The 25,361-nt window shown below is 39.7% G+C and overlaps 1 protein-coding gene across 1 annotated transcript in view; it reads right to left on the bottom strand.

Annotated features, from left to right (window-relative positions):
• Nucleotides 1–18,223: 18,223 nt before the first annotated feature.
• Nucleotides 18,224–25,361, bottom strand: part of glra4a (glycine receptor, alpha 4a) — a 39,799-nt gene continuing 32,661 nt past the window's right edge. Inside the window, exons 8-9 of the mRNA XM_026330376.1 lie at nt 23,090–23,239; nt 18,224–18,776 (exon numbers count right to left, since the gene is read on the bottom strand). Of these exons, the coding sequence (XP_026186161.1) occupies nt 18,486–18,776; nt 23,090–23,239 (441 nt within the window). The 3' untranslated portion in view covers nt 18,224–18,485. The remainder of the gene's footprint in view (nt 18,777–23,089; nt 23,240–25,361) is intronic.

A 25,361-nucleotide genomic window follows, 5' to 3' on the forward strand; every position in this document is an offset into this window, starting at 1 on the left:
GTCAGTGTGCATTCAGAAGATCCCATGATTGTAATTTCACATCCATGTTCCCATGGTCTAAACTTCTCCACCCTCCGCCCTTTGTTTACAGATCTGTGAAATGTCTAACATGCTAAAATAAGGGCTTCAGCTTATTACCCCCGTTACGCTTGACTGGCAAGGTTTTTGACTCTTGAATCGAATGAGAAAGGCATAATTGCATTCAAATGAGATTTTAACATAGAATAAATTCTTGTGTGCTGGAAGATGCTAAAATTTTAATGTTAAATTCTTTTCATATTAAATGCTAATGAGGACTTGGTAGGTCAAAGCAAAGCCCATTCACAGCTTTTTAATTATCTGACACAGAGATTAAAGGTTGTGGCTGCTATTACTCTCAGCAAAATGTTTTAATGGGGTTGTGCATTTGTGGATTTGTTTTGAAGAAGGTCTACTCCCACCTGGTTTTGAAGATTACCAGCAGAAGACCATTTTCGCCTGGGGCATAATAATTCATGTAATGTGATTAAATTATTTAAAACAGACAAAACAAAAGCAACATGCACAGATGTTTTGGTGTTTACACAGCCTAAATAACCCCAGCCTGCTTTGCTTCACAACACTGAACCCCAAATTTTAGCGCATTCTACCATTTTTCCAGTGACAACCAGGTCTTCTTCTTTTGAGCTCTGGGTTTTGATGAAACAAAAGAGTGAGAGCATCTTTAATTTCAAAACTTTTTCTATAAATTAAATGTCAGATTCAACAACAACAACTTTTTGTGTAGACTCACTTGATAGAGGAAATTTTGGTGACAATGTGGAAAAGGTTTTAGCGCTCACAGCAGGGTTGAATACTTGACAAATGGCCAACAGGACATTCTATGACATTCGACTATACTATTTAATATCTATATATCAAGAGCAATGACAGGGAATGGAAAAATACAAGTTTGTACAGCAATTTTTACGCCCACGCAGTTCTAGTGACACATTGGATGAGGTGTGTGTTTAGTGGGGGGTAACTAGATGAGACAGACCATTACTCAGCAGGAAGTGGACAGTAAAAAAAGGTGTGATATCACCTGCTGAGCGTTTCCTCCTGAGTCTCATCTTTCATATTTTGATATGTTGAACGCTTTTGCATGGAAACCCCTTCGGGATGCAAAGTTCAACGTGGAGCGGTAACAAAGAAAGATGTTTATTTTTGAAGCTCCTGCAGAGAGAATAGCACACATGCTCCACTCACCGGTATTAATTCTAGTGCACCTAGAAGCAAGTCCCTTCACTGCAACATAAGCATATGTGTCACATACAGTGACGTGAAAAAGTGTTGGCCCCCTTCCTGATTTCTTATTTTTTTGCATGTTTGTCACACTTTAATGTTTAAGATCAAAGAAATTTAAATATTAGTCAAAGATAAAAGTGTTTGCCCCCCCTTAAAACATAACTGTGGTTTATCACACCTGAGTTCCATTCCTCTAGCCACACATGTTTGCAATCAAGAAATCACTTAAATAGGACCTGCCTGACAAAGTGAAATAGACCAGAAGATCCTCAAAAGCTAGACAACGGGCCGAGATCCAAAGAAATTCAAAAACAAATGAGAAAGAAAGTAATTGAGATCTATCAGTCTGGAAAAGGTTATAATGCCATTTCTAAAGCTGTGGGACTGCAGTGAACCACAGTGAGAGCCACTATCTACAAATGGTGAAAACATGGAACAGTCGAGAACCTTCCCAGCTGTGGCCGGCCGACCACAATTACCCCAAGAACGCAGCAATGACTCATCCAAGAGGTCACAAAAGACCCCACAACAACATGCAAAGATCTGCCGGCCTCACTTGCCTCAGTTAAGGTCACTGTTCATGACTCCACCATAAGAAAGAGACTGGGCAAAAATGGTCTGCATGGCAGAGTTCCAAGACGAAATCTGCTGCTGAGCAAAAAGAACATAAAGGCTTGTCTCAGTTTTGCCAGAAAACATCTTGATGATCCCCAAGACTTTTGGGAAAATACTCTGTGGACTGACAAGACAAAAATTGAACTTTTTGGAAGGTGTGTGTCCCATTATATCTGGCATAAAAGTAACACTGCATTTCAGAAAAAGAACATCATACCAACAGTAAAATATGGTGGTGGTAGTGTGATGATCTGGGGCTGTTTTGCTGCTTCAGGACCTGGAAGACTTGCTGTGATAAATGGAACCATGAATTCTGCTGTCTACCAAAAAATCCTGAAGGAGAATGTCCGGCCATTTGTTCGTGACCTCAAGCTGAAGCGAACTTCGGTTCTGCAGCAGGACAATGATCCAAAACACACCAGCAAGTCCACCTCTGAATGACTGAAGAAAAACAAAATGAAGACTTTGGAGTGGCCTAGTCAAAGTCCTGACCTGAATCTGTCTGCATGACCTTAAAAAGGCGGTTCATGCTCGAAAACCCTCCAATGTGGCTGAATTACAATTCTGCAAAGATGAGTGGGCCAAAATTCCTTCACAGCACTGTAACAGACTCATTGCAAGTTATCACGAATGCTTCATTGCAGTTGTTGCTGCTAAGGATGGTCCAACCAGTTATTAGGTTTAGGGGGCAAACCCTTTTTCACACAGGGCCATGTAGTTTTGGATTTTGTTTTCCCTTAATAATAAAAACCTTCATTTAAAAACTGCATGATGTGTTTACTTGTGTTATCTTTGACTAATATTTCAATTTGTTTGATGATCTGAAACATTAAAGTGTGACAAACATGCAAAAACAATAAATCAGGAAGGGGCCAACACCTTTTCACACCACTGTATGTTTACACAAACACAAACTTACACACATTTTCATGCTTTAGCCCCAACAAACTGGCTGCCTCGCCTCCAATGCCACCCTCATGTTTCACAGAATTATTCACTCTTGGCTTCTCAGCAGGCCTTTTGTTTCCAAGGCAACAAGGCTGAGTGGAAGTGGTGGGTTTGCTTTAGTCTAGACAGTCAGCATTTTTAGGGCTCCCTAGCCTGATGATTAAAGGTTGACCAGAAACTGGAACATATTTTTTCTTTCCCAGCTCAACAAACAGCATATGGCCTTTAATATCCCTGAATGTCAGAAACCCTTTTATTACCTTTTGTAATTATTGCTTTCTATTGATTATACTCAGTGCAGCAAAGTGATGACAGTTATGCATTGTCACACATTCACAATGAGCCTTTTCAACACTATGAGATTACTAGTCTCATCATTTAATTCCCCGATGTGACACTTTTACCTGTCAAAAGCAAAGATATTTAGACCTGCCTCACACAGAAGCTGAAGTAAAGTTTGGAAACCCAGCACCAAAATGGTGGACCGTGAATACTGATCTTATTTTACGTTATTCAAACTATTCCTGTTAGGAGGAGCAGAACAGTAACAAATGGCTTTGTAACCAGGAACTGTCCAGTGGACTGCTCCCTTAAAATTGAGAGGTCTTTACATATAATGGTATTAGTAAAAGGGTCACTACAAGTACAGTATATGGCTCTTGTTTTACCCAGGCCAGAAACTGAAATAGCGTTTCCTAAGGGTGAAAACAGAGTGTCAAATGAAACAGATTCTGGCCTTGTTCCAACTGGGCTCTGTGTTTTTCATTAATCTTTGCAGAATGTCAGTCATTTTATAATCACTCATACCTTAAACTTTGCTGTTCTCTAAGTACGAGACCTATTTCTCAAGGCAGGCAGTTTATATAAAAACGTAATGCTCATTCAGTGAACATACAACATCATGGAGATCTGCACCACTGCCTTCTCCAGTGGCTGAGCCTGACAAAAATATTCTACCTACTTATCACTGGCAAGTTGATGTGATGACTCAGCCCTGAAGGCCGTACACTACCTGCTCATCTCATGAGACAATTCGGCTCTCAGCCTGTCTGGGTGGTGATTGTGATCACTGACATTGTCCTCCTGCCAGTATTCATAGATCACTAGGTCATAGTTATGTGCTCAAACCATCTTACTATCTTGACATTACATTCATATTTTTAGATTCTCTGTCAGGATTGTGGGCCAAAGCAGGCTGTAGCTGGTGGATGGACAAATGTTGAATGTCAAACTCTCATGCAGGAGACTGGAATTCACATCCTGTCAGGGACCTGCAAATTACACGCTTGTCTGGTGCTAGAGTTTACTCAAACACAGCACAACAAGCCTCCACTGCATCTCCCATGTAACTGTTCTGCTGGGTCATAACTGTCATCATTCTGCTAAGCTCTGCTTTCTGGTTTGTGAATAATTAAACCATAAGTAAAGTAAAGTCCATCCCACGCAAAGAATGTGTTAGTCTGGCTGTATACTTTTCTTTCTACTGAATGTGCACACTATTGGCATGTGCCAACTTCACACTAGTGCAAAATGACAGATTCACATTTCTAGAGGAAAGAAGTTCCACACTGATGCATTAAGTTCATACACTTTAAGAAAGTAGTAGGTGGGGGGCTTGTGGTAATGAGCTCTCTTCTAACTCCTAAACCATAATCCAAAGCACTAGAAATTCCTGCTCTTTGGCACCACTGAGACTGAAAGTAGACAGTTTTCAAAGCTATTGCAGTATATCATAAACTGGATACACCAAATCAGTAATACCCTTAGCATACAGTAAGCATACAAAACAGTCTCATGCAAAGCATTCAGTGGATGTGGCAGGAGAGACTAGAAGTACATTATACTGTCATGGCAGAAAAAGTGTGGTCAAAATCTTTGGTTTCCCCTTGTAGCATCAGATCATCTGGAATGAGACAGGTCTTCAGTGAGATATTAGGGCAGCAGCGCTGGGCATGACAAACTTACCACCACACTCCCAGTAATCACACTGCTGCAGGAAACACTAAAATGCTTCCAGTGCTGCTTTCATCTCACCTTGGAAAAGGGCCGAAGGCATTCAATGCACAGCCCGTAGGGGTTTGCGCTAAGATACTATCCTTGGTAGTGTGGATGTCCATTGTGGGGGGTTGAAGAAAAATCAGTGTGGAGTGATGCTCTCTTGCTTTTTGCGTAGGGGCCTTAGAGTTGAATTCATTTTTCCTAAGCATGTGAATGCAAATTTCAGGAGTCAGTCCCTAAGCACAAAGTCTGTACAAATGAAAACTTCAGCAAAGTAACAGAAATCACTACTGTACCTGGCAGTTTGGGGGAAAGTCTGAAAAGTCAGAAAAATATAGGCACAACTAGCAGACACTGAAATAGACACTGACTAATGAAACAAGTCTCTCTCAGGAATCATCCATCCATTATCTACACCCCCTTATTCCTGTTTAGGGTCATGAAAATGAGGATATCAGAGTTTGATAAGTCATTTACATCAGGTCAAAAGACATTATCCTTTGCATTGTTTTCCTCTTTGAGATGTTTCATTGTGACTATGTTTTAGGTGCTCCATCAGTATAGCAGCCCTGTTTGGTTTATTTCTTTCTTAAGTTTAATTTTTGAACTTTTTAAAATGAGATATCCATTTAGACCACAGTCTCTTTTGTAATTTGATGGTGCACAAGCAAAATTCATTAGAGACTGCTGAAACACTTTCATTACAAAACAATCACATTTGTGGGAAATTATATTTTAAAAGTGTTATTAAATTAAACATGGGCTCATGGGCATATATACTGATATTAAAGGATATTGCTAATTTATCTACTTGTGAAACTACAGCTAGGCAACTCAGGCCTTTGGGGGCATGCACCTGCAATGTGGGTAATTTATGCATGCTCTGCCTTTTGTTTGTTGACTAAGGTGCAGGTCCATGATGATCATCCAAGCTCAGAATTTTAGCTTCACTAAGCAAGGACAAAGAAATGATGACTTAATACATACCTATACTGTGATAGAGTCAGTGGAGAATTGAGCTGGGTGTGCTTAGGGACCTGTCTGTTGACTCCTGTTCTCCTGTTTCCTTTCATATGTTCCATTTTATAGATGCCTAAGCATTAAAAAGTCAGCTGCCCAGAAGAGGGCGCTAATGCAACTAACTTTGGATGCCAACATGGCTAAAACCTGAAAGAGATGAAGAAAATTCATGACACAGCGTTAGACAGTGGAGCAAGCCTCAAAGCTCAAATGGCTTTTGTGAAACACTGGATGATTCTAGCTAATTTTCATACAGTGGTACTTGGAGACAATTTGATGGGCGAAAGGCTGGTGATTAATGGATAAGTGTGTTGCTTTTCCTAGAGACATTCATATGTGTTCAGACTGAACATGTCTGACTGTGCCTGAGCTGATCTAATGATAATGGCCCAGAATAAACAACACAGAGTCAGGGGTTCTGGAGTAACACAGCCAACAGAGGAAACACTACAGTCACAACAGCTTTAAAATGACACTCGGTGCAGAACATGGCAGTGGCTTCCCCATGTAACAAAGGAGGACTGAGGTGAGGTCTGCCTTCAAGTGTTTAAGAAGACAGCTTCCTGAATAAAGTTACCCACCATTCATAAGTGCTGGACTCAGCTGTGCCTGTCTGAAGATGAACAGAAGGTCCACCAAGACTTACAACTTAAAGACTTACAAGGTAGGTTTTTCTATAGCCTTCAAAGCTTAAGTATTGCACAGAGATTATTCTTAAGTGGAGCCGTTAACTCCTGCACCCCTCATCTATACTTTGAGGTCATAGTCACATGTATATAGAGTTAGTAAAATAGTTAGAAAATATAAAAGGACTGAAAAATGAGCACCATTAGGCTGCAGGTTGGGTCAGCCATGTTGGGGTAGGTGTTCAGGTTGCTTTGTGCTGCACAGTGAGTTGATCTTACTGTGACAAATGCAACTGAGAGTCAGACTTGAGTTGTGGTGAGACTTCATACTGTATTAACCTATGAGCAGTGGGAAGTATAGCAGACAAATACAGCCTTTTGAAAGACATGGGAGCCATTTTGAGAGATCTGTACAACACGATATGTTGAAACAGTGGTGAAGTGTGACAGCAGCCTTTGGCTACTGCTTCTTAAAAGTCTGATGCAGTGCTGAGAAAGAGTGAATTCAGCACAGAGATAAGAGTCTTTTTAACTTGGAGAATTGTGGGGTTGCATCAACCAAGAACATAAGATTAGCATTGCAGCTATTCCATACATGACCTCATAGGAAGAAACCCTCCAGGAGTAGGTTTCCTTTTCTGTTTCTTGTAGTCTTGTAATGGGCAACACGAATATAAAAAGTTCTCCAAAAAAACGTAATTGAGACGAGACAATGAGTTGCGTTTTTGTACAGGTTTACTGTGCATTAAAGTGCCAAAATGTCTGGTGTTTGACTGTCAGAGTCACAGAAAGTAAAGTAATGAAAGTTATAGTCACGCTTTAAAAATAGTGAAAGAACATCTTTGTCCGTTTTACTGTTTTTTTTGTTCCTTTCACCAAGCAGCCATTTAGCTGTCTCGACCTCACACGCACGTGTCTGCACAATGGTGTGCACACACATGCATCCTGTCCCAGGGAAATAATTATTTTCCTTCTTGGCTCACCTCTCTTCACCAACCTCCAGCACGGAGTTGGTGTCAGAGCAGTGGTGGAAAAAGGCTGGAAGCTGTCTCCCTCTCTTGCTCTCTTGGGCATTAACAGAAGTGTGAGTGTTGTGTGATGGACAGGGCGGAAAAGTAAGCAGAGAAAATCCTCTGTTTATTTAAATAGCTGCTAGAGCAGAGGAGTCAAGGCCTGGGAGCAGGGTGGATAAAGGATGGGCACAGTGTTGACGAAGTCAGCAAGGCAATAAACATGCCCACCCATACAGACACACACCCAAATATACATCCTGTTCTCTCCGGATGCCAGTTCTTCGGCTAGTAGGAACTAGTAGGTATTCTTGACAAAAAGGAGAAATGGGATTTGATGAAAAGCAAGTTGTGTAAGATGCATTCTGTTTCAAATTCAAAAGTACCAATATCACAGTATAAAAATACTCTCTTACAAGTAAATGGTCATTTAATGCCAAAACATAAATGTACAGAAATATAATCACTTAAATATAGGTCAGAAGTACTTGTCCTGCAGCATGAATATGTATGCCCCAATGTGTTAGTAGGGTTTAACTGTTTCAGCTGGTGGATCTAGTTCTAACTATTGTCTATACAGATAGGTTGTTTAGTGCAGTGGTTGTGAAATAGTTAATTGTGTTGAAAAAAAAAACCAAACAATTCTTTAAACCTTACTTTTTAGTGAAATATTTGATTTTCTCTTTCTGCCTTAAACAGTTACTTAGATCTACCCTTATGAATGTCATCACCCCATTAAATGGCCAGTATCTGTTGTCACACCCATAACTATGCGGTAGAAAACATTAATGCACATGTGCAGTGGGCCTCGCAACACAGAAGCAAACCTGTAATCCAGAAAACCTTTTATTTATTGACGTGACTGGGTGCCATGTTGATTAAACCTGGCTCGCTCTATGTTTGACTGCAGCCATGTAAAGGATTAACAGCCAATAAATGAAGGGAGAACAGTTTAAGTGAGTCTCTTTTAAATGAAACTGCTGATATCTAATACAGATGTTGAGTCGAGATGTTGGTGTATATCAAAAAAAAATCTTTCTGCCATTGTAATTATGTCTTATAATCATTACAATGTGGTGCAAAGCATGCATTGCACATTTTAATCCTTCCATGTTGGCGTCTGATTTAATCTTTTAACATATGGTTTTCAAGCTAATACAGTCTTCACCTAAGATCTTCCCAAGAATTTTTGCAAATCTTCCTTAGGGAAGGGGCTAATTCCTTGTTTCTCCTATTTGTACATGAAGGAAATGTAGTGTGCATGTATGTTTATAACCATTATCCACATACGTATGAGCTGCAGTTTTCCCAGCTGTAGTTCTTCTTTCAGATGTCAGAAGCAAAGGATTAATGGAAACAAATCCACTCAGGATTTTCTGGATAAGTATACACCAGGATACAACGTTCAGTGTTGTTGGAAATGTAGGTTTCCGTTGCTGTCTTCTTGAAAGGGTGTCATTTGAAGCCATTACTGACTAATTCAATTCAATTCAATTCAATTTTATTTGTATAGCGCCAAATCACAATACAAATCATCTCAAGGCACTTTACAAAAACTAAAACTAAAAACCCAACAATTCCCTTATGAGCAAGCACTTGGCGACAGTGGAGAGGAAAAAACTCCCTTTAACGGAAGAAAAAAATCTCCAGCAGAACCGGGCTCAGTTTGGGCGGCCATCTGCCTCGACCGGTTGGGGTGAGTGGATAGAGCAGAGAGAAAAGAACAGCAACAATAAACAACAAATAGACACTGCAAGTTGGTGGGGCCAGTAACTGCACATCAGCGATAAACAGCTCCAGGACCAGGGACACCTGCAGAAGGTACAGAGAGAGAGAGAGAGAGAGAGAGAGGGAGGGAGAGAGCACAAACTAGGGGAGAGAGAGAGCACAAGGTTAGTAACATTCAATGGTGGAATATACATGAGGTGGGAGAGAAGAGAGGGGGGGGGTTAGGGTAGGGGAGCTCAGTGCACCGATGGTCCTCGGGCAGTCTAGGCCTATAGCAGCATAACTAACTAAGGGATGGTTCAGGGTTGCCTGAAGCCAGACCTAACTATATGCTTTGTCAAAGAGGAAGGTTTTAAGTCTAGCCTTAAAAGTACAGAGAGTGTCTGCCTCCTGAACCCAGTCTGAGAGCTGGTTCCACAGGAGAGGAGCTTGATAGCTAAAGGCTCTGCCTCCCATTCTGCTTTTGAGAACTCTGGGAACCACAAGTAGGCCTGCACTCTGAGAGCGAAGTGGTCTATTGGGATAATATGGTACTATGAGGTCTTTAAGGTATGAAGGAGCTTGATTATGAAGGGATTTGTATGTGAGAAGAAGGATTTTAAATTCTATTCTATATTTTACAGGGAGCCAATGAAGAGAAGCCAATATAGGAGAAATATGATCTCTCTTGCTAGTTCCTGTCAGGACTCTGGCTGCGGCATTCTGGATTAATTGGAGGCTTTTTATTAAGATATTAGGACATCCAGATAGTAATGAGTTACAGTAATCTAGCCTTGAGGAAACAAATGCATGGACTAGTTTTTCTGCATCATTTTGAGACAGGATGTTCCTAATTTTGGAAATGTTGCGCAGGTGAAAGAATGCAGTTCTAGAAATTTGTTTTATGTGTGAGTTAAAGGACATGTCCTGGTCAAAAATAACTTCAAAGGCTTCAAGGTTTTTTACAGTAGTGCTGGAGGCCAGGGCTATGCCATCTAGAGTAGCTATAATTTCAGAAAAGTTATTTCTGAGATTTTTAGGCCCAAATATAATGACTTCTGTTTTCTCCGAGTTTAAAAGTAAAAAGTTACTGGTCATCCAAGCCTTTATGTCAGTTAGACAGGCTTGAAGTCTGGTTAACTGGTTTGTGTTAACAGGTTTAATAGATAGATATAACTGAGTGTCATCCGCATAGCAGTGGTAATTAATAGAGTGCTTCCTAATGATACAGTGGGTATGGAAAGTATTCAGACCCCTTTAAATTTTTCACTCTTTGTGTCATTGCAGCCATTTGCCAAAATCAAAAAAGTTCATTTTATTTCTCATTAATGTACACTCAGCACCCCATCTTGACAGAAAAAAACAGAAATGTAGAAATTTTTGCAAATTTATTACAAAAGAAAACCTGAAATATCACATGGTCATAAGTATTCAGACCCTGTGCTCAGTATTGAGTAGAAGCACCCTTTTGAGCTAGTACAGCCATGAGTCTTCTTGGGAATGATGCAACAAGTTTTTCACACCTGGATTTGGGGATCCTCTGCCATTCTTCCTTGCAGATCCTCTCCAGTTCTGTCAGGTTGGATGGTGAACGTTGGTGGACAGCCATTTTCAGGTCTCTCCAGAGATGCTCAATTGGGTTTAGGTCAGGGTTCTGGCTGGGCCAGTCAAGAATGGTCACAGAGTTGTTCCGAAGCCACTCCTTTTTTATTTTAGCTGTGTGCTTAGGGTCATTGTCCTGTTGAAAGGTGAACCTTCGGCCCAGTCTGAGGTCCTGAGCACTCTGGAAGAGGTTTTCTTCCAGGATATCTCTGTACTTGGCCACATTCATCTTTCCTTCAATTGCAACCAGTCGTCCTGTCCCTCCAGCTGAAAAACACCCCCACAACATGATGCTCCCACCACCATGTTTCACTGTAGGGATTGTATTGGGCAGGTGATGAGCAGTGCCTGGTTTTCTCCACACATACCGCTTAGAATTAACGCCAAAAAGTTCAATCTTAGTCTCATCAGACCAGAGAATCTTATTTCTCATAGTCTGGGAGTCCTTCATGTGTTTTTTTTCAAACTCTATGCGGGCTTTCATGTGTCTTGCACTGAGGAGAGGCTTCCGTCGGACCCCTCTGCCATAAAGCCCCGACTGGTGGAGGGCTGCAGTGATAGTTGACTTTGTGGAACTTTCTCCCATCTCCCTACTGCATCTCTGGAGCTCAGCCACAGTGATCTTTGGGTTCTTCTTTACCTCTCTCACCAAGGCTCTTCTCCCACGATCGCTCAGTTTGGCTGGACGGCCAGGTCTAGGAAGAGTTCTGGTCGTCCCAAACTTTTTCCATTTGAGGATTATGGAGGCCACTGTGCTCTTAGGAACCTTGAGTGCTGCAGAAATTCTATTGTAACCTTGGCCAGATCTGTACCTTGCCACAATTCTGTCTCTGAGCTCCTTGGGCAGTTGCTTCGACCTCATGATTCTCATTTGCTCTGACATGCACTGTGAGCTGTAAGGTCTTATATAGACAGGTGTGTGCCTTTCCTAATCAAGTCCAATCAGTTTAATTAAACACAGCTGGACTCCAATGAAGGAGCAGAACCATCTCAAGGAGGATCAGAAGAAATGGACAGCATGTGAGTTAAATATGAGTGTCACTGCAAAGGGTCTGAATACTTATGACCATGTGATATTTCAGTTTTTCTTTTTTAATAAATTTGCAAAAATGTCTACATTTCTGTTTTTTTCTGTCAAGATGGGGTGCTGAGTGTACATTAATGAGAAATAAAATGAACTTTTTTGATTTTGGCAAATGGCTGCAATGACACAAAGAGTGAAAAATTTAAAGGGGTCTGAATACTTTCCGTACCCACTGTATATCCTAAAGGAAGCATGTACAGGGTGAACAGAATCGGTCCTAGCACAGAACCTTGTGGAACTCCATAACTAACTTTTGTTCGTGTGGAAGGTTCATCATGGACATGAACAAACTGGAATCTGTCCGATAAATAGGATTGGAACCACTTTAACGCTGTTCCTCTGATACCAATCACATGCTCCAGTCTCTGTAATAAGATGTTGTGGTCAGTGGTGTCGAATGCTGCACTAAGGTCTAGGAGGACAAGTATCGAAACAAGTCCATTATCTGAGGCTAAGAGAAGATCGTTGGTAACTTTCAACAGTGCTGTTTCTGTACTATGATGTGCTCTAAATCCTGATTGGAAATCTTCAAATAGTTCATTCCTGTGTAAGTGGTCTGATAGCTGCTTAGCAACAGCTTTTTCTAGGATTTTAGAAATAAATGGCAGGTTGGATATTGGTCTATAATTAGCCAAGACACCTGGATCAAGACTAGGCTTTTTGAGTAAAGATTTGATTACTGCAGTCTTAAAGGCCTGTGGTACGTAGCCTGATACTAGAGATAAATTTACCAAGTCCAATAAAGATGAGTTTATTAATGGCAGGGTGCCTTTAAGCAGTCTAGTCGGGATGGGGTCCAAGAGACACGTTGATGATTTCGATGAAGCAACTACTGATGTAGAGAGATCTATAGGAGAGAAGCAGTCTAAACATAACTGAGGTCCTACAGATGATTCAAGAGCTACTGTAGTAAAAGATTCATTTATTGCAGGTATAGGAAGCATCTGCTGAATTTTATCTCTAATAGTTGTGATTTTATTTGTAAAGAAACTCATAAATTCATCACTGCTGAGAGTTAAGGGAACACTGGGCTCAACGGAGCTGTGACTTTTTGTCAGCCTGGCTACAGTGCTGAAAAGAAACCTGGGATTGTTCTTATTTTCCTCTATTAGTGATGAATAGTATGCAGTTCTGGCTTTACGGAGAGCTTTTTTATATGTTAGTAGACTGTTTTTCCAGGCTAGAAAAATTTCCTCTAAGTTTGTGGAACGCCACTTCCTTTCCAGCCTTCGTGATGCCTGCTTTAAGGTACGAACATGTAAATTATACCATGGGGCTAGTCTTCTCTGAATCACTAACTTCTTTTTCAGAGGGGCTACAGAATCAAGCGTTTCACGCAGTGAGGTTACAGCGCTGTCAACAACATGATCAATTTGGTAAGGAGTGGGATTAAGGCAGCTGCCCTCCACTATGTTTATACTTGGCATAGATGCAAATAAAGATGGAATCATTTTCTTAAATTTATTAACAGCGTTGTCGGATAAACATCTGCTGTAGTGGAATTTTCTTCCAGACGCTGCATGATCCATCATTTTAAATTCGAAAGTTATTAAAGAATGATCTGACAAAACAGGATTTGGGGGAAAAATTATTAGATGTTCAATTTCGATGCCATAGGTCAGAACAAGATCAAGGGTGTGATTAAAACAGTGGGTGGGTTTATTAACGTTTTGAATGAAACCAATTGAATCTAATATAGAATTAAATGCAATGCTGAGGCTGTTATTTTCAACATCTACATGAATGTTAAAATCTCCCACTATAATAACTTTATCTGATCTAAGCACTAAATCAGACAGGAAGTCAGGGAATTCAGTTAAAAACTCTGAGTAAGGAACAGGTGGACGGTACAAACTACAGCCTCAACACACTGCAGTAATCTTCTGGAATGTAGTTACAAACTGTTTTCTTATTACCTCAAAGCACCATCCATTATCTGGGCTTTTGGGCCCCCAGTATTGGGACTGATGACTCAATCAACTGAGGTGACACCAGGGAAATATCTGCTCTTCTGGAATATATTTTAGGGGAGCCTTTGGAAGTAAACAGAAAACAATAAAATAGATAACAACATCCATAATTTCAATCATAAGAGATGATTTTATTGAGTTTTTACTGTATGTATAATTTATAATGCTGTTTTATCAGTGCTAATGGTTGAGTAATGTGCCATTCAGTTTGGAAGCAAAGCACTGTGTCTAAAGATACAATCACATTACATTTTTCTCTTCAGCTCTGTAGCTTTGTCTCACATTCACTCACATGACTGATGATTTCCTGTATAATCTTCTCTTTTGGTGTGACCTTCTGGCTGCCTCACATTCATTTAACTTTTTCCTGTAAATTTACTGTTGGCCAATAGAAATCGTTATGCACTGTGTTTAGCAATGATGAACTGTGGTGATACTGGCCAGTCCCATTACAACAGTGCTGGATCCCATCTGATCCAAACCAATATACTTTGCCTTCATCTGACCAAAGAATTTGGTTAATCTGGCTTCTCAACATGTTCTTTGGCAAAGTTGAATCTTACACTTTTGCGAGCAGTGGTTTTCTTCTTTGAGTTATGGAGTTGGCTTAATCCAATATCTTTTTCACTCATCACTGAAACACTACTTTCCTCAGATAAGCCTTGAAGCATTTAGCTGTTTTTTTTAATGTAAGATTGTATAACCCATTTTGTGGCATCATTTTCCAGGGAAGAACTTCTTTTGGTGGTGGTATGGTTCTTCTTATACCACTCATCCACTCCTGCAACTTTTTTTTAGGTTATTTTCAGTAGCCTGCTGATGATGTTCTCAAAGTCAATAATTCAGATTATTTAGCTACTGATCTAAACACCTATACTGAGCAGTTTGTGATGAATACTGTAATTGTTTAATAGCTTGTTTTCATGAAAAGTTGTTAAAGCTCTTAGCTTCGAAAAAAAAAACAAAAAAAACACATATTATACTACTATGGAGTTAGATCAATTAACTACATCTACACCAACCACTCAGCAGGAGAGTTGCAAGTACCCACACAGTTACATTCACATGGTTTGCAATCTGGGGCAATCATTTTCCTCTGTTTATGTTCATATATAACGGTGACAGGTGTAGCATTGTCTCATTAATATATCATTGTCAAAAGAAACCAACATTTTCTCTTGGCTGCCATTTCTTCATCCAGCAGTTATCCACTGGGCTACACTGGGCTTTCCTAGAGATGCAGGAATATTTCTGATATTCGGTACTGCAGATTTTAATTTTACGCACTTCTTGTTTCATTAATTCTGCTGTTGTACCTGTGGTTCTGGATAGTCATTTAAATACCTTAAAATGAACTTGTTCTTCTTCTATAGTTGACTGTCCCTATTATAGTGGTAATAGGTGGCTTAATTCATGGTGGTACAGATGGAATAGTTTTCCTTAAAAGATATAAGAAATTAGAAATTGTTTTCCTTCTAAACTAATCATAGCCAACTACTGACAGATAAAAACTCAGTGCAGCACAGTTCTGATTGCTTCATTGTGTGAACATATTATTTTTCTGTCTACGTATGTGTTTCTGTCTTTATGTGCGTGAAAGAGTGAGCAGTTGTGCTTTAAGGGGTTGCATTATTGATTGCAGATCCTAGGCTGTTCCCACAAAGCTCATGCATCAGTTTTAGCTCTGGCACCATTGACATTCAGCTGAAATGAGGAAGGGGGAAGCGTGTTGATTATCCCTGAGGGAGACAGCAAGGCTGTGCTGTGGACATGATGACCAGCAGCTACAATAAATGCACACCCTTCTTTCTTGCTTGTTGCATGTTCATTTTCACACAATTAGTTGACTTAAACGTGTTTGTGTCATTTATCAACATAAAGCATCCCTTTAGAGGAGGTCTTCACATTCGATGCAGCTCATAGCACAACGTCATAGGCATCTAAAGCCTGTGGAATAATAATTATTTAATGTCTTTATTGGGCCCATTCATCTAGAGCAGGATTACTTTATACTGTGTTTACTGTTTTCGTTTTGATGCTTTGTGACATGAGATAGGTTGAGGGTTCTGGGGGTGTTTGTTAAAGTTATCACACTCTTGGGATTGTGGTGTGTGATGAAAGCCAGTCTGTCAATGTGGTCAGTTGAGTGAAGATCCTGTGTTATTGGAATCCATCTGTCTTCCTGTGTCCTTGAAATGATAATACATGCTCTGAAGGGACATACTGTTTTCTGGAACAGGGGATGCAGCCCATTTGCATGTGTCAGTCATATTTGTGGATTTAGAAAAGCTTCTTATTTTGCTACAAAATGTGGCATTTTTGTCAACATGATTGAAATAATAACTACTGACTCTCTGAGAAAGAAGACCTGTTGCTAAGGTGATGACGCTACTATTCCTATTTTTTTTTTTTTTAGCTATAAAATTTCAAAACTACAATTAAGCCTCATTCCTTAAATTTGCAGTTTTTTGATGAACACCCACAATAAACAAAATCTAACCAATCCAGTATTTTAAAATTTGCACTGTTTTTCTTGGGACATAAGAAAAGCAGTGACACACAAGAACTGGTCTTTTTAATATGTGCATTCTGTCTGTTTTTTTTAAATAAATGTATTTGTCAAGAGCAGTGAATCTAGCAAATATTGCAGCTGCACTGTCCATAAATCATCAACTCGTCTGTAATTATGCTTTCAATCTTTTAAAAAGCAGAAGCCCATTTTACACACTGAGATTTGCTCTATGTGCAGCATTGGATGAGCTTAGAAAAAAAAAAACTAAAACTGCACCTCAATTGTATAGAGCATCATTTTGAGTAGGTAGGCTGTTTACACTAGAAACAGAATAATCAGTTCTCTCATCAGTGGCTTTTGAGGAGTATGTAGAAAAAAAGTTCAGTTCAACATTTTATGAACTTGACTTGACATGACTTGAAACAAGGCGAGGCCAACAGTGAGAACTACTACTAATCTTGCTGTTTATTTGAGTTCCTGCTAGGAGTTAAAGTTAGTTCCCAGTATGGCGAACTACTGCTTTAGAAGTGTGGATTAAATTATGGAGAATGTAGTGCCAGTGACAGGCAACAGCCAATATTTTTGACTTTCGCATGCTCTCACATTCTGCTTAAGAAATCTACTTAAGCTCTCAAGTATGAAGGTCTTGAGTGAACGTGCCAAGCCACTCTGTCCTTCAACTATCTGAGGCAATAAGCCATCAGCATTTGAAACTCTGTGACAAGGCCCTTATATTAGCGTTTTATCCCAATAGTGTTCGAACTTAAAAAAGACAATAAATAATAGGAGCATTGAATGAATGTGTATAACATGATAAAATGAAAATGAAACTAAGCAACAACACACCTGCACACAAACTTCGTTACCCGAGGAACCAACAATACACAGGAGTTGATTAGGTGTACAGACAAAAGGACAGAAGGCTCCAGCAGCCTCTTTGAATTCACTGTCATTAGCAGTGGAACACAAAGCCCTTTTCAAACTAATTAGCTGATAAAACAACCCTCTGATTTCCCATTAAAAAGACCCATTTGTCCTCCTCCGCTGGTGATGCTCCCACTCCATCGCATCCTTGCATTTCCACACCTTCAAAGCCACTCCTGAGACTGGAAAGGAAATGGTTTTGCCCCCAGTCCCTCCCTGATTTATTATGCAAGTGTATGACTTCACAGCGAGCAATTATAGCCATGACAAAGCCAAAGAGTTGGAACCAGTGATGTGATTACTTATTATGCCTCTGGAGTATTTTACAACTTTACAATTTGGTTTTTTCCCTTCATCTTGGGATTTGGGCCTGATGGGATCTTCTGAAGTCTCCAGTAACACAAGTAATTGTGTCTGTGATATACTGGTAGTTAATCTATGGCTAAACTTTTTCTGTCCATGACTCCTGCATCCTTTTTAAAAGTCATCTACTTAATCTTCTAGTTAAGGAGGAGCAAAATCATTTCTGATTTCCTGACAGAATAGCAATTTATTTAAATTTAGACAAAATGAGATACATATTTGTGCTTTGTGCAGTTTAATGAACAGCTTTGTTTATATACAATTTATACACCCTTATATATATAATCTCTTTTGGTACAAGGAGCTAAACTGAATTATCACCACTTATTGAATATTCATAAATATCAAAGACCCATTCCTCCCTCTGCACCCATTTGTACCCATTTGATAATCTAAACATGTAAGAAAAAACTTTTTTTTTTTTTTTTTTAGTTTTCAAAAACATTCATTCAAATATGCGTAGTGTCAAAATTCAAGTCAATATGTCTCATCCAGTCAGGACCAATAGCTTCTCTGATCGTTCATCTCAAACTAAGGTCATGAACTCACAGTTACCAGCATTGATTTGTCTTGTACTCTGGATGTATCAAGCAAAGACAGCTACAAGAGGGCAATCAAAAATAACACCAGCCTGAATCCATGCTCTACCTTTCCTTTACTCTTAATCACTTGTCTGTGATCCTGAAGACGCACCTGAGCACAAAGTTTTTAGCAGTGGTTTTAAAAAGCAGATCTTCTTCTTGACACATTTCCTCACTGTAATGTAGATCTGACAGGCAGTTTTGGTTCTGATCAGAAAATAAATATTAAATTTAGCAACTGAAATTGGCAGAGAGCAGTTTACAAATTTGCGTGGATGTCCTCGTGCCGCAGCACTTTATAGGTGACCCAGTAGAAGATGTTAAATATAAGAAAACTCAAGGGAAAGACGGCTCTGGATATGGTGTCAATGCGCTTGGCCCGGTCCACGAAACGCTTGTGAAGTACCTCTCCGTCTAACATAGTAACTGGAGGCGGAGGGGTGAACACAGTGGCCCCTTCCACAGCTGTACCATCCTTGGTCTGCAGGCAGTGACCCAGTCCATAACCCCGGAAGTAAAAACCACGGCTCTCCCTCACCAGTTCCTCCTCCTGTGAAGTCAAGCATAGGGAAAACAGATTGGCCTCACGCTGTCAGCAAGAATTAGCTCACAGCTTTTTACATTTCCTCTCAGTGGCTGATTCGCAAATGCATTTTGGGTGTAGCAGCACAAAAGGGCAGTAGAGTGCAATAAAGTGAGAACATCCACAGAAAAAAGGGAACCACGGGCCACCCTTGAAAAATGAGAAATTTGACTTCAGGGATAAAACTTTTTAATACGATAGATGAACTGTCAGTGACAGTGTGTAAAAAAACGCATTAACCACAGTTGGTGGGTCTCATGTATGACCATTACATAAGAGTTGCAGACCTACAAATCCATTCTTTCTGCAAATAAACAAAAAATAACTAACAACATTTCAGAGCTGTCTTTTTATTTTTACTTGCAAGAAGATATAAAATACTGAAGTAATACTGACAAACATAACTGTTAGTAAACTGTTTCTGTTTCGGTTCATGTTGTATAAAGACATATGCCATTTTTGGCTGCCACCTTAGTCTGGATTAGAAATTACTGTTGCAGTTGGTGAAGCATTAAAATTTTTAATTGAGTCTATGGAATATTTTTCTTTGTCCAGATTGTTTGAAGACTGAGCATCTTGAAAGTAACAGATCGTCTTGTATTTAAAGAATGCTCAGTTCTGTGCCTTGATGTAAAGACGCAGTGCATGTGATGAACTAACTAAGGGTAAAACAGAGACACTAGTCTCATATAAACTTTCTTTAATCAATAAAGCTTTTTGAAGTTTCTGTGACACAAAGCAGGGGAACCAGAGGGCACCTTCATTAGGAGGAAAAAAATGAAATTCTAATTCTCAAAGTTAATCAAAAAATTAACCTCCATTTCTCCTTTTAAACTGCTGAATGGTAGACCTTTCAAACTGCCTATTAATAAAAAGTCTTGATCTCCACCCCACCAAAAAGAAAAAAAAAAAAACTACACTTGACATTATGCTTTGATGAACAGTGAGGCATTTTTTTAAACAATGAATGAGACTCTGTTCCCGCCCTCTGAAGAGAATATTAATAGATATGCAGCTTAACTCTGACAGCCCTGTGACACTTTGAAAGATTCACTTTAGCAGGGGAAAGCAAAGATGTGGGATCTTAATTGGATGATTAGTAGTCAGTGTGAATTGCCCCTGCGTCCACCCTCGACTCTGCTGAACTACCTCTGATCTCTGCCAGTTGCCCTTTACCTGCCCCTTTACCATGCTACTCTTGTCCACCCAAAGACTAAGCTGCTAACTTCATTCACTGTAGACTTTCTTCTTACATTTGCCTGATCATGAATAGCTTTATGGTTACTATCTGTTGCCCCACTGATAAATTACACCATATAACAGGGGGATAGGGAGTTGTAGCTCTTCTAGCACAGCTTAATTATCCCTCCTACACTTTCCTAAACGATACTGTACATCATGTGCTAAAGTCTAATGGTGCGTTTCTCTAAAGATAATAGGCGCTCATCTCTGGTCTGTGCTTTCTGCAGCAGTTACGCACTTTGTGATTTGTTGGAATAAAATCAGTTGAGACTGCCCCAATTATCACATTGGTTGGTGAGCGATCCATGGCCATCCGTGTTTTACTGTTTTGGTGTAAATAATGCAAACATGGCAAAAAGAACTGCAAAAATTTTAAAGTGATAGTTTTACAATTTGTGCAAAACCTTTCCTTGCTTTTTTGAAACGAGTTGACTGACTGTGTGTGGCAAGTGGAAGCAGTTAGCTTAGCATAAGTGCTGCAAAGTTAGATTTTTACCCTGTTTTTTTTTATACATCAAACAAATCAAATCTATAACCTGTTTATCTCCTGACAGAGATAATCCAGCTGTTTCCAGGCTTTATTTAAGATACCAGCTTTATGTTTACTGTACACGTGTATGCAGAGTGGTAAGATAAAATTAACGCCAAAATATTTCTTTGGAGTGACCTGAAAAAAGAGGTTAAAATGAAGAGAATAAAAAGAAGAAATGTACTTAGAAAAAGGTTACACACTGGGGAACAGAACAAAAGGAAAGAATTCCAAATTAGTAATTTTGGAAAAAATGGGCTGAAAGTCAGAAAGAGAGGGCCATAGTGACAGGGTGAGATTAGCACATACATAGTAGGTTTAGTTGTGGAAGAAATGCCAGGACAGATTTGGGTTTGAGGGGAAAGTGGAACAAGATAATTCATTTGGGAGGCCAAACATATGGACAAACACTGATTTGATGGTCAGGATTGGCACAGGGGTCAATTTTTACCCTGGCACAGGCGCTGCAGTGATGATTCAGATTCTTGAAGGTTGAGTTGTTACCAGGAATGTCATTCACTTTTCGCAACGACTCAACACTCCCAGGTTGACTGGTGAGCACCTCCATTAGAAAGCAAGGCAGACAAATTGAAATCATAGTTACAGCTATTTATTATTTAACCTTTTGATGTAAATAAGTAGAAAAAGTCAAGTGAGTTAGAGAATTAGTGTTGAATATACAATTTCTTCTGGACATTTGGTCGGAACAAGTGTTCACTCTGGGTTACTAAAATAAAAAAAGTACCTTTTAAAAATAAAGTAATTAAAGATGCAAAGTCTGAACAACAAACACAAACAGACATGTTTCTAATTAAAGAGCCACACTGAGTGTGATAGTGCAGGACAGCAGAGTACAGTTCTGTTTGTTTACAGAACTGGCTTTGAAGATGAAGAAAGAATCCCCAGGGAGCCACTTCAAATTATTTCTGTTAAACTATAAATAGACACTCTATTTGAAATTTTTGTTATTTTGAAGGCTGTGTGGATATAATATATAACTATTTGGCTTGGAAAACACTGGAGATGTCAAACATAAATCTAGGAAAAGAGCAGGGATTAAGTCTGGTCAGCCTGAGATTTGTACAAGGCATCAAATTTGCAACCTTAGTCGTGTGTCAGTAGCTCTCACCTCAGCAGGAGTAATTGTGCAACTGATGTGATCAGGGGATGTCCTTTAGTCTACAGCCCATCATTTTCTCTCTCCTGTATCGATGCAGGAGGGCAGCCTGCCCAGTGAATCTGCTGGGCTCTTCAGTCTTCATAGGGATCTTGAGTGTGGGAAGCTGCCCAGTCTGTGAGCTGTTTAATGGGATTTTCAAGCTCTTCTGTCTGTTTCTCTAGAGAGTATCTGTTCCTCTGTCTTGTCTGTGTCACAGATCGTCCGGTTATCAGCGATTTCTTGTGATCATACAAGATACTTATCCAATTTAGGTGATGTATGTTTAGGTGGAAGTTGTTGTGTTTATGAATTGGGAAGAAAGTTAAATGATTCTCTGTACAGCTAGAAATCCATTTAATTGCCACATTTGTATTTGTGTAATAGAAAATGAGAAACCTATGACCCTAATTAACCTCACTAACATGTGCTTCATACCCGCAGACTTGATGGCTTATTAGAAGGTGGGAACATCATTAATAAGAGATAATGGGTTTCTCAGTTTATAATAAAACATTAAATTTGAAATAGTAAATAATAAATTAATGCCCTTTAATTAAATCTTCTGTCCACAAATTACATCATTACATTGAAACTCCATACAACCAAAACATTACCTTTTTCAATTGTTACTTATTTTACCATAAAACTTCACCATTAACAAGAAATACTGCCTGAGTCAGAATCAAAAGATGTGAACCAGGGTGCTAACGGTGTAAGTTCAGGGTTTAGGTGTCGCAGTGCCACAGGGTTAGTGGAATGTTATTGTGTCCAGTGCAGTGATTGAGGGAAAAATATCACAAAACCTCTTCACAGGTCAGTGCTCACGATGGAAATGAGCTGGACTAAAATGAGCGGATCTTCCTGGTGTAATCTGACATCCAGCTGTAGTGTGCTGATGTTGTCAGTTCCCGAATATACAGCATCCCACAATAACAAGAGGCATAAATCAATGTTACTGGAGCTGACAAGGACTGGAGTGTGTGTGTGTGTGTGTGTGTGTGTGTGTGTGTGTGTGTGTGTGTGTTGGTGTGTTGGTGTGTGTGTGCGTGTGTGTGTGTGCTCTCCATGCTTATTTTTTAGAATCTGCTACAATGTGTGACAGTGCATCAGTGTGTTTGTGTCTGATTTTGCTTCTGGAAGACTGCCCTAGCCTTTGTGTGTATGTCCACGTTTTCAGTCAAAATTATGTTCGAAAGTGTTGGTTTTAGGATGTTTCTACATTGTGCGGACATTTTCACCAGTCTGCTTGACAGTTAGGCCTTTGTTACAGTTAGGGCTAGGGTTTGGTTACCTTTCAGGTAAAGGGGATACATATTGTAATACAGATGTGTATGTATTTGATTTACTTACTATTCTTTGCTGCCGCTGTTTTTTTCGCAGCCTGATGAACTCCTTGTGTTGCCGTGACACAAAGTTAACTGCAGCATACTCCAGCAAGGCAGCAAACACAAAAAGAAGGCACACTGCCATCCAAATATCAATGGCCTTCACATACGACACCTAAGAAGAGACAAGATCACAGCATCATCAATAGGCGATCAGTGAGTCTGATGGATAATCCTTGGGCCTTCAGTCGGCCCATTCTTTAGCTCTGACACAGAATGACACACATCTTAGGGATGGCCTAGACTTGTAATGAGTCAGTGCAATGTGGACAGTTGACACATAGCTATAAGGCAGGACATAGCATGGGAGACGCCTGGCTGTGTCGTATATGAGAGAAGATATGTCACAGCACATCAGCAATGCCCAGTGTTCAAGCATTGTGTTGAAACCCGTCAAATGAGCAGCTGTTTGTTTTGCTGTTTTACATGGAAAAAATGGGAGTGATTAGTAAAATCAGAGCAGTTCAAACTCTTTGTGAACACTGACAATAACTCTTTTTGTTTTCCTTTTGGTTGCTTCTGTTTTGGGTCATCACAGCAGATCGATTGATCCACATAATCAAGTTTTATGCTGGATGCCCTTCCTGATGCAACCTCAGTGGCTGAGACTAGTGGCCCCTGTTCTTCCAAGTTGGTCTCTTATCCAAGTAGCCTACTAACCAGGCACGGCCCTGCTTAGTTTCTGAGATCGGATGCTAACAGGCACTCGCACTTGGGTGCGGTCGCCTAACACTGACAATAAGTCTGCCAAGTTTAAACCAACACTTCCGCTACATTACATCTTATAGTCCAGCTGTCACACATTTTTACATTAGCATGCCATTTAGCATCTGACTAGACTTTGATCTTAACAGGAAAGAAGTGTTTACTATTTCTGACAGTTGCTTCATTATGTAGTAAACACTTCTGTTCAAGCACAGGAGTAATAGCCACTGAAAACTATCAAGGCATAATCATGACTGTAAAAGGTCCTTGTATATTAGAAGTACAGTTTATACACTGCAGCAAGATGGCTGCATATTTTGACTTATGAGTGGCTGGAAAATCAACAAAACAGTCTACAAGAAAAGCAATGGATTCCCCCAAAGGTATAAGTGCTTGTTTATACTAGGAACATCAAAATGTGCCTTTGAGCAAGGCACTCAATACTTTGCATTTTACAAATGCAAAACTGACAACTCCAGCTATCAGGGATGATCCAAAATGAAGACACTGATTATTAAGGGTCAAAAAACTGAATTTACTGCTCACTGTTAAGCAAACTTACTTATTTGTTATATAGACTAGTGAGTGAAGAAAGAAGTTACTGTAGACACAGACTGTGTGTGTATGTCTGCAACTGTATTCCTGGAAAAAGAGAAGGCCTGGATCTCAGCTATACTGCCCTGGTTAAATAGAGAGCAGGAGTTAGCAGATGAGGAAGAAGTACTGTTGCTATAGTTACCTACGATGTAATATATATATTTCTCACACAGTGATTTTTTTACAACGTGGGATAAACTGTTGGCCTGAACTATCATCATGGCATTATAAAACTGATTTTAATAGACAAGAACTACTGTATTTTGGCTCTGTGATAGTAAATATGCCTCTCCACTGCTCCCTCGCCACACCCTATATATTCTCCCCAGCTACAGTGTGCCCCCTCTGCTCATTAGATGTGCATGTCTTTCACATAGAGTCCAATGTCCTTTACTGACCTGGCCCTTGTATTGTATTCTCCCTAATTAGAGTCTATTCTTGTCCTGAATCAAGACCTATGTCATGCAAAGTCAGCATTTCATGATTAAATGCACCCTAACAGGTCATACTGGTGCAAAGCTCCCTCTTTTACCCAACTCAGGAGGACACAACCAGTGTACCATTTGCAGATGTCAGTAACCAAAAATCCATTGGAGGTCTGTAATTTTCATGGAGCATTTAGGTCAGTGTTGTCGACTGTCAGGAAATATCAGGTATAAAAGGTAATGGTATTTCTAAATCATGTATCACTTTTGGGGGGATATGTCAGAGCAAAATGTCAGAATAGTCTACAGTTTCAAAGTCAGGCCATGATACGTTTATTAGATCTTTTTTTTTTTAATCACTGACCTTTTTGTTGAGCTGAAAGCATTACCTAATGCTGTGTCCTTTCATGCGAACTTGCTTTGTGCAGAAAGAAGAGCATATGACTGTGATTAAAATAAAATATATGATTATTGCTTTCTCTGACCAGTACTCTAAAAGTACTTTTTGTG

The sequence above is a fragment of the Mastacembelus armatus genome, chromosome 10, assembly GCF_900324485.2.
Source record: "Mastacembelus armatus chromosome 10, fMasArm1.2, whole genome shotgun sequence".
In the NCBI taxonomy this organism is placed as follows: domain Eukaryota; kingdom Metazoa; phylum Chordata; class Actinopteri; order Synbranchiformes; family Mastacembelidae; genus Mastacembelus; species Mastacembelus armatus.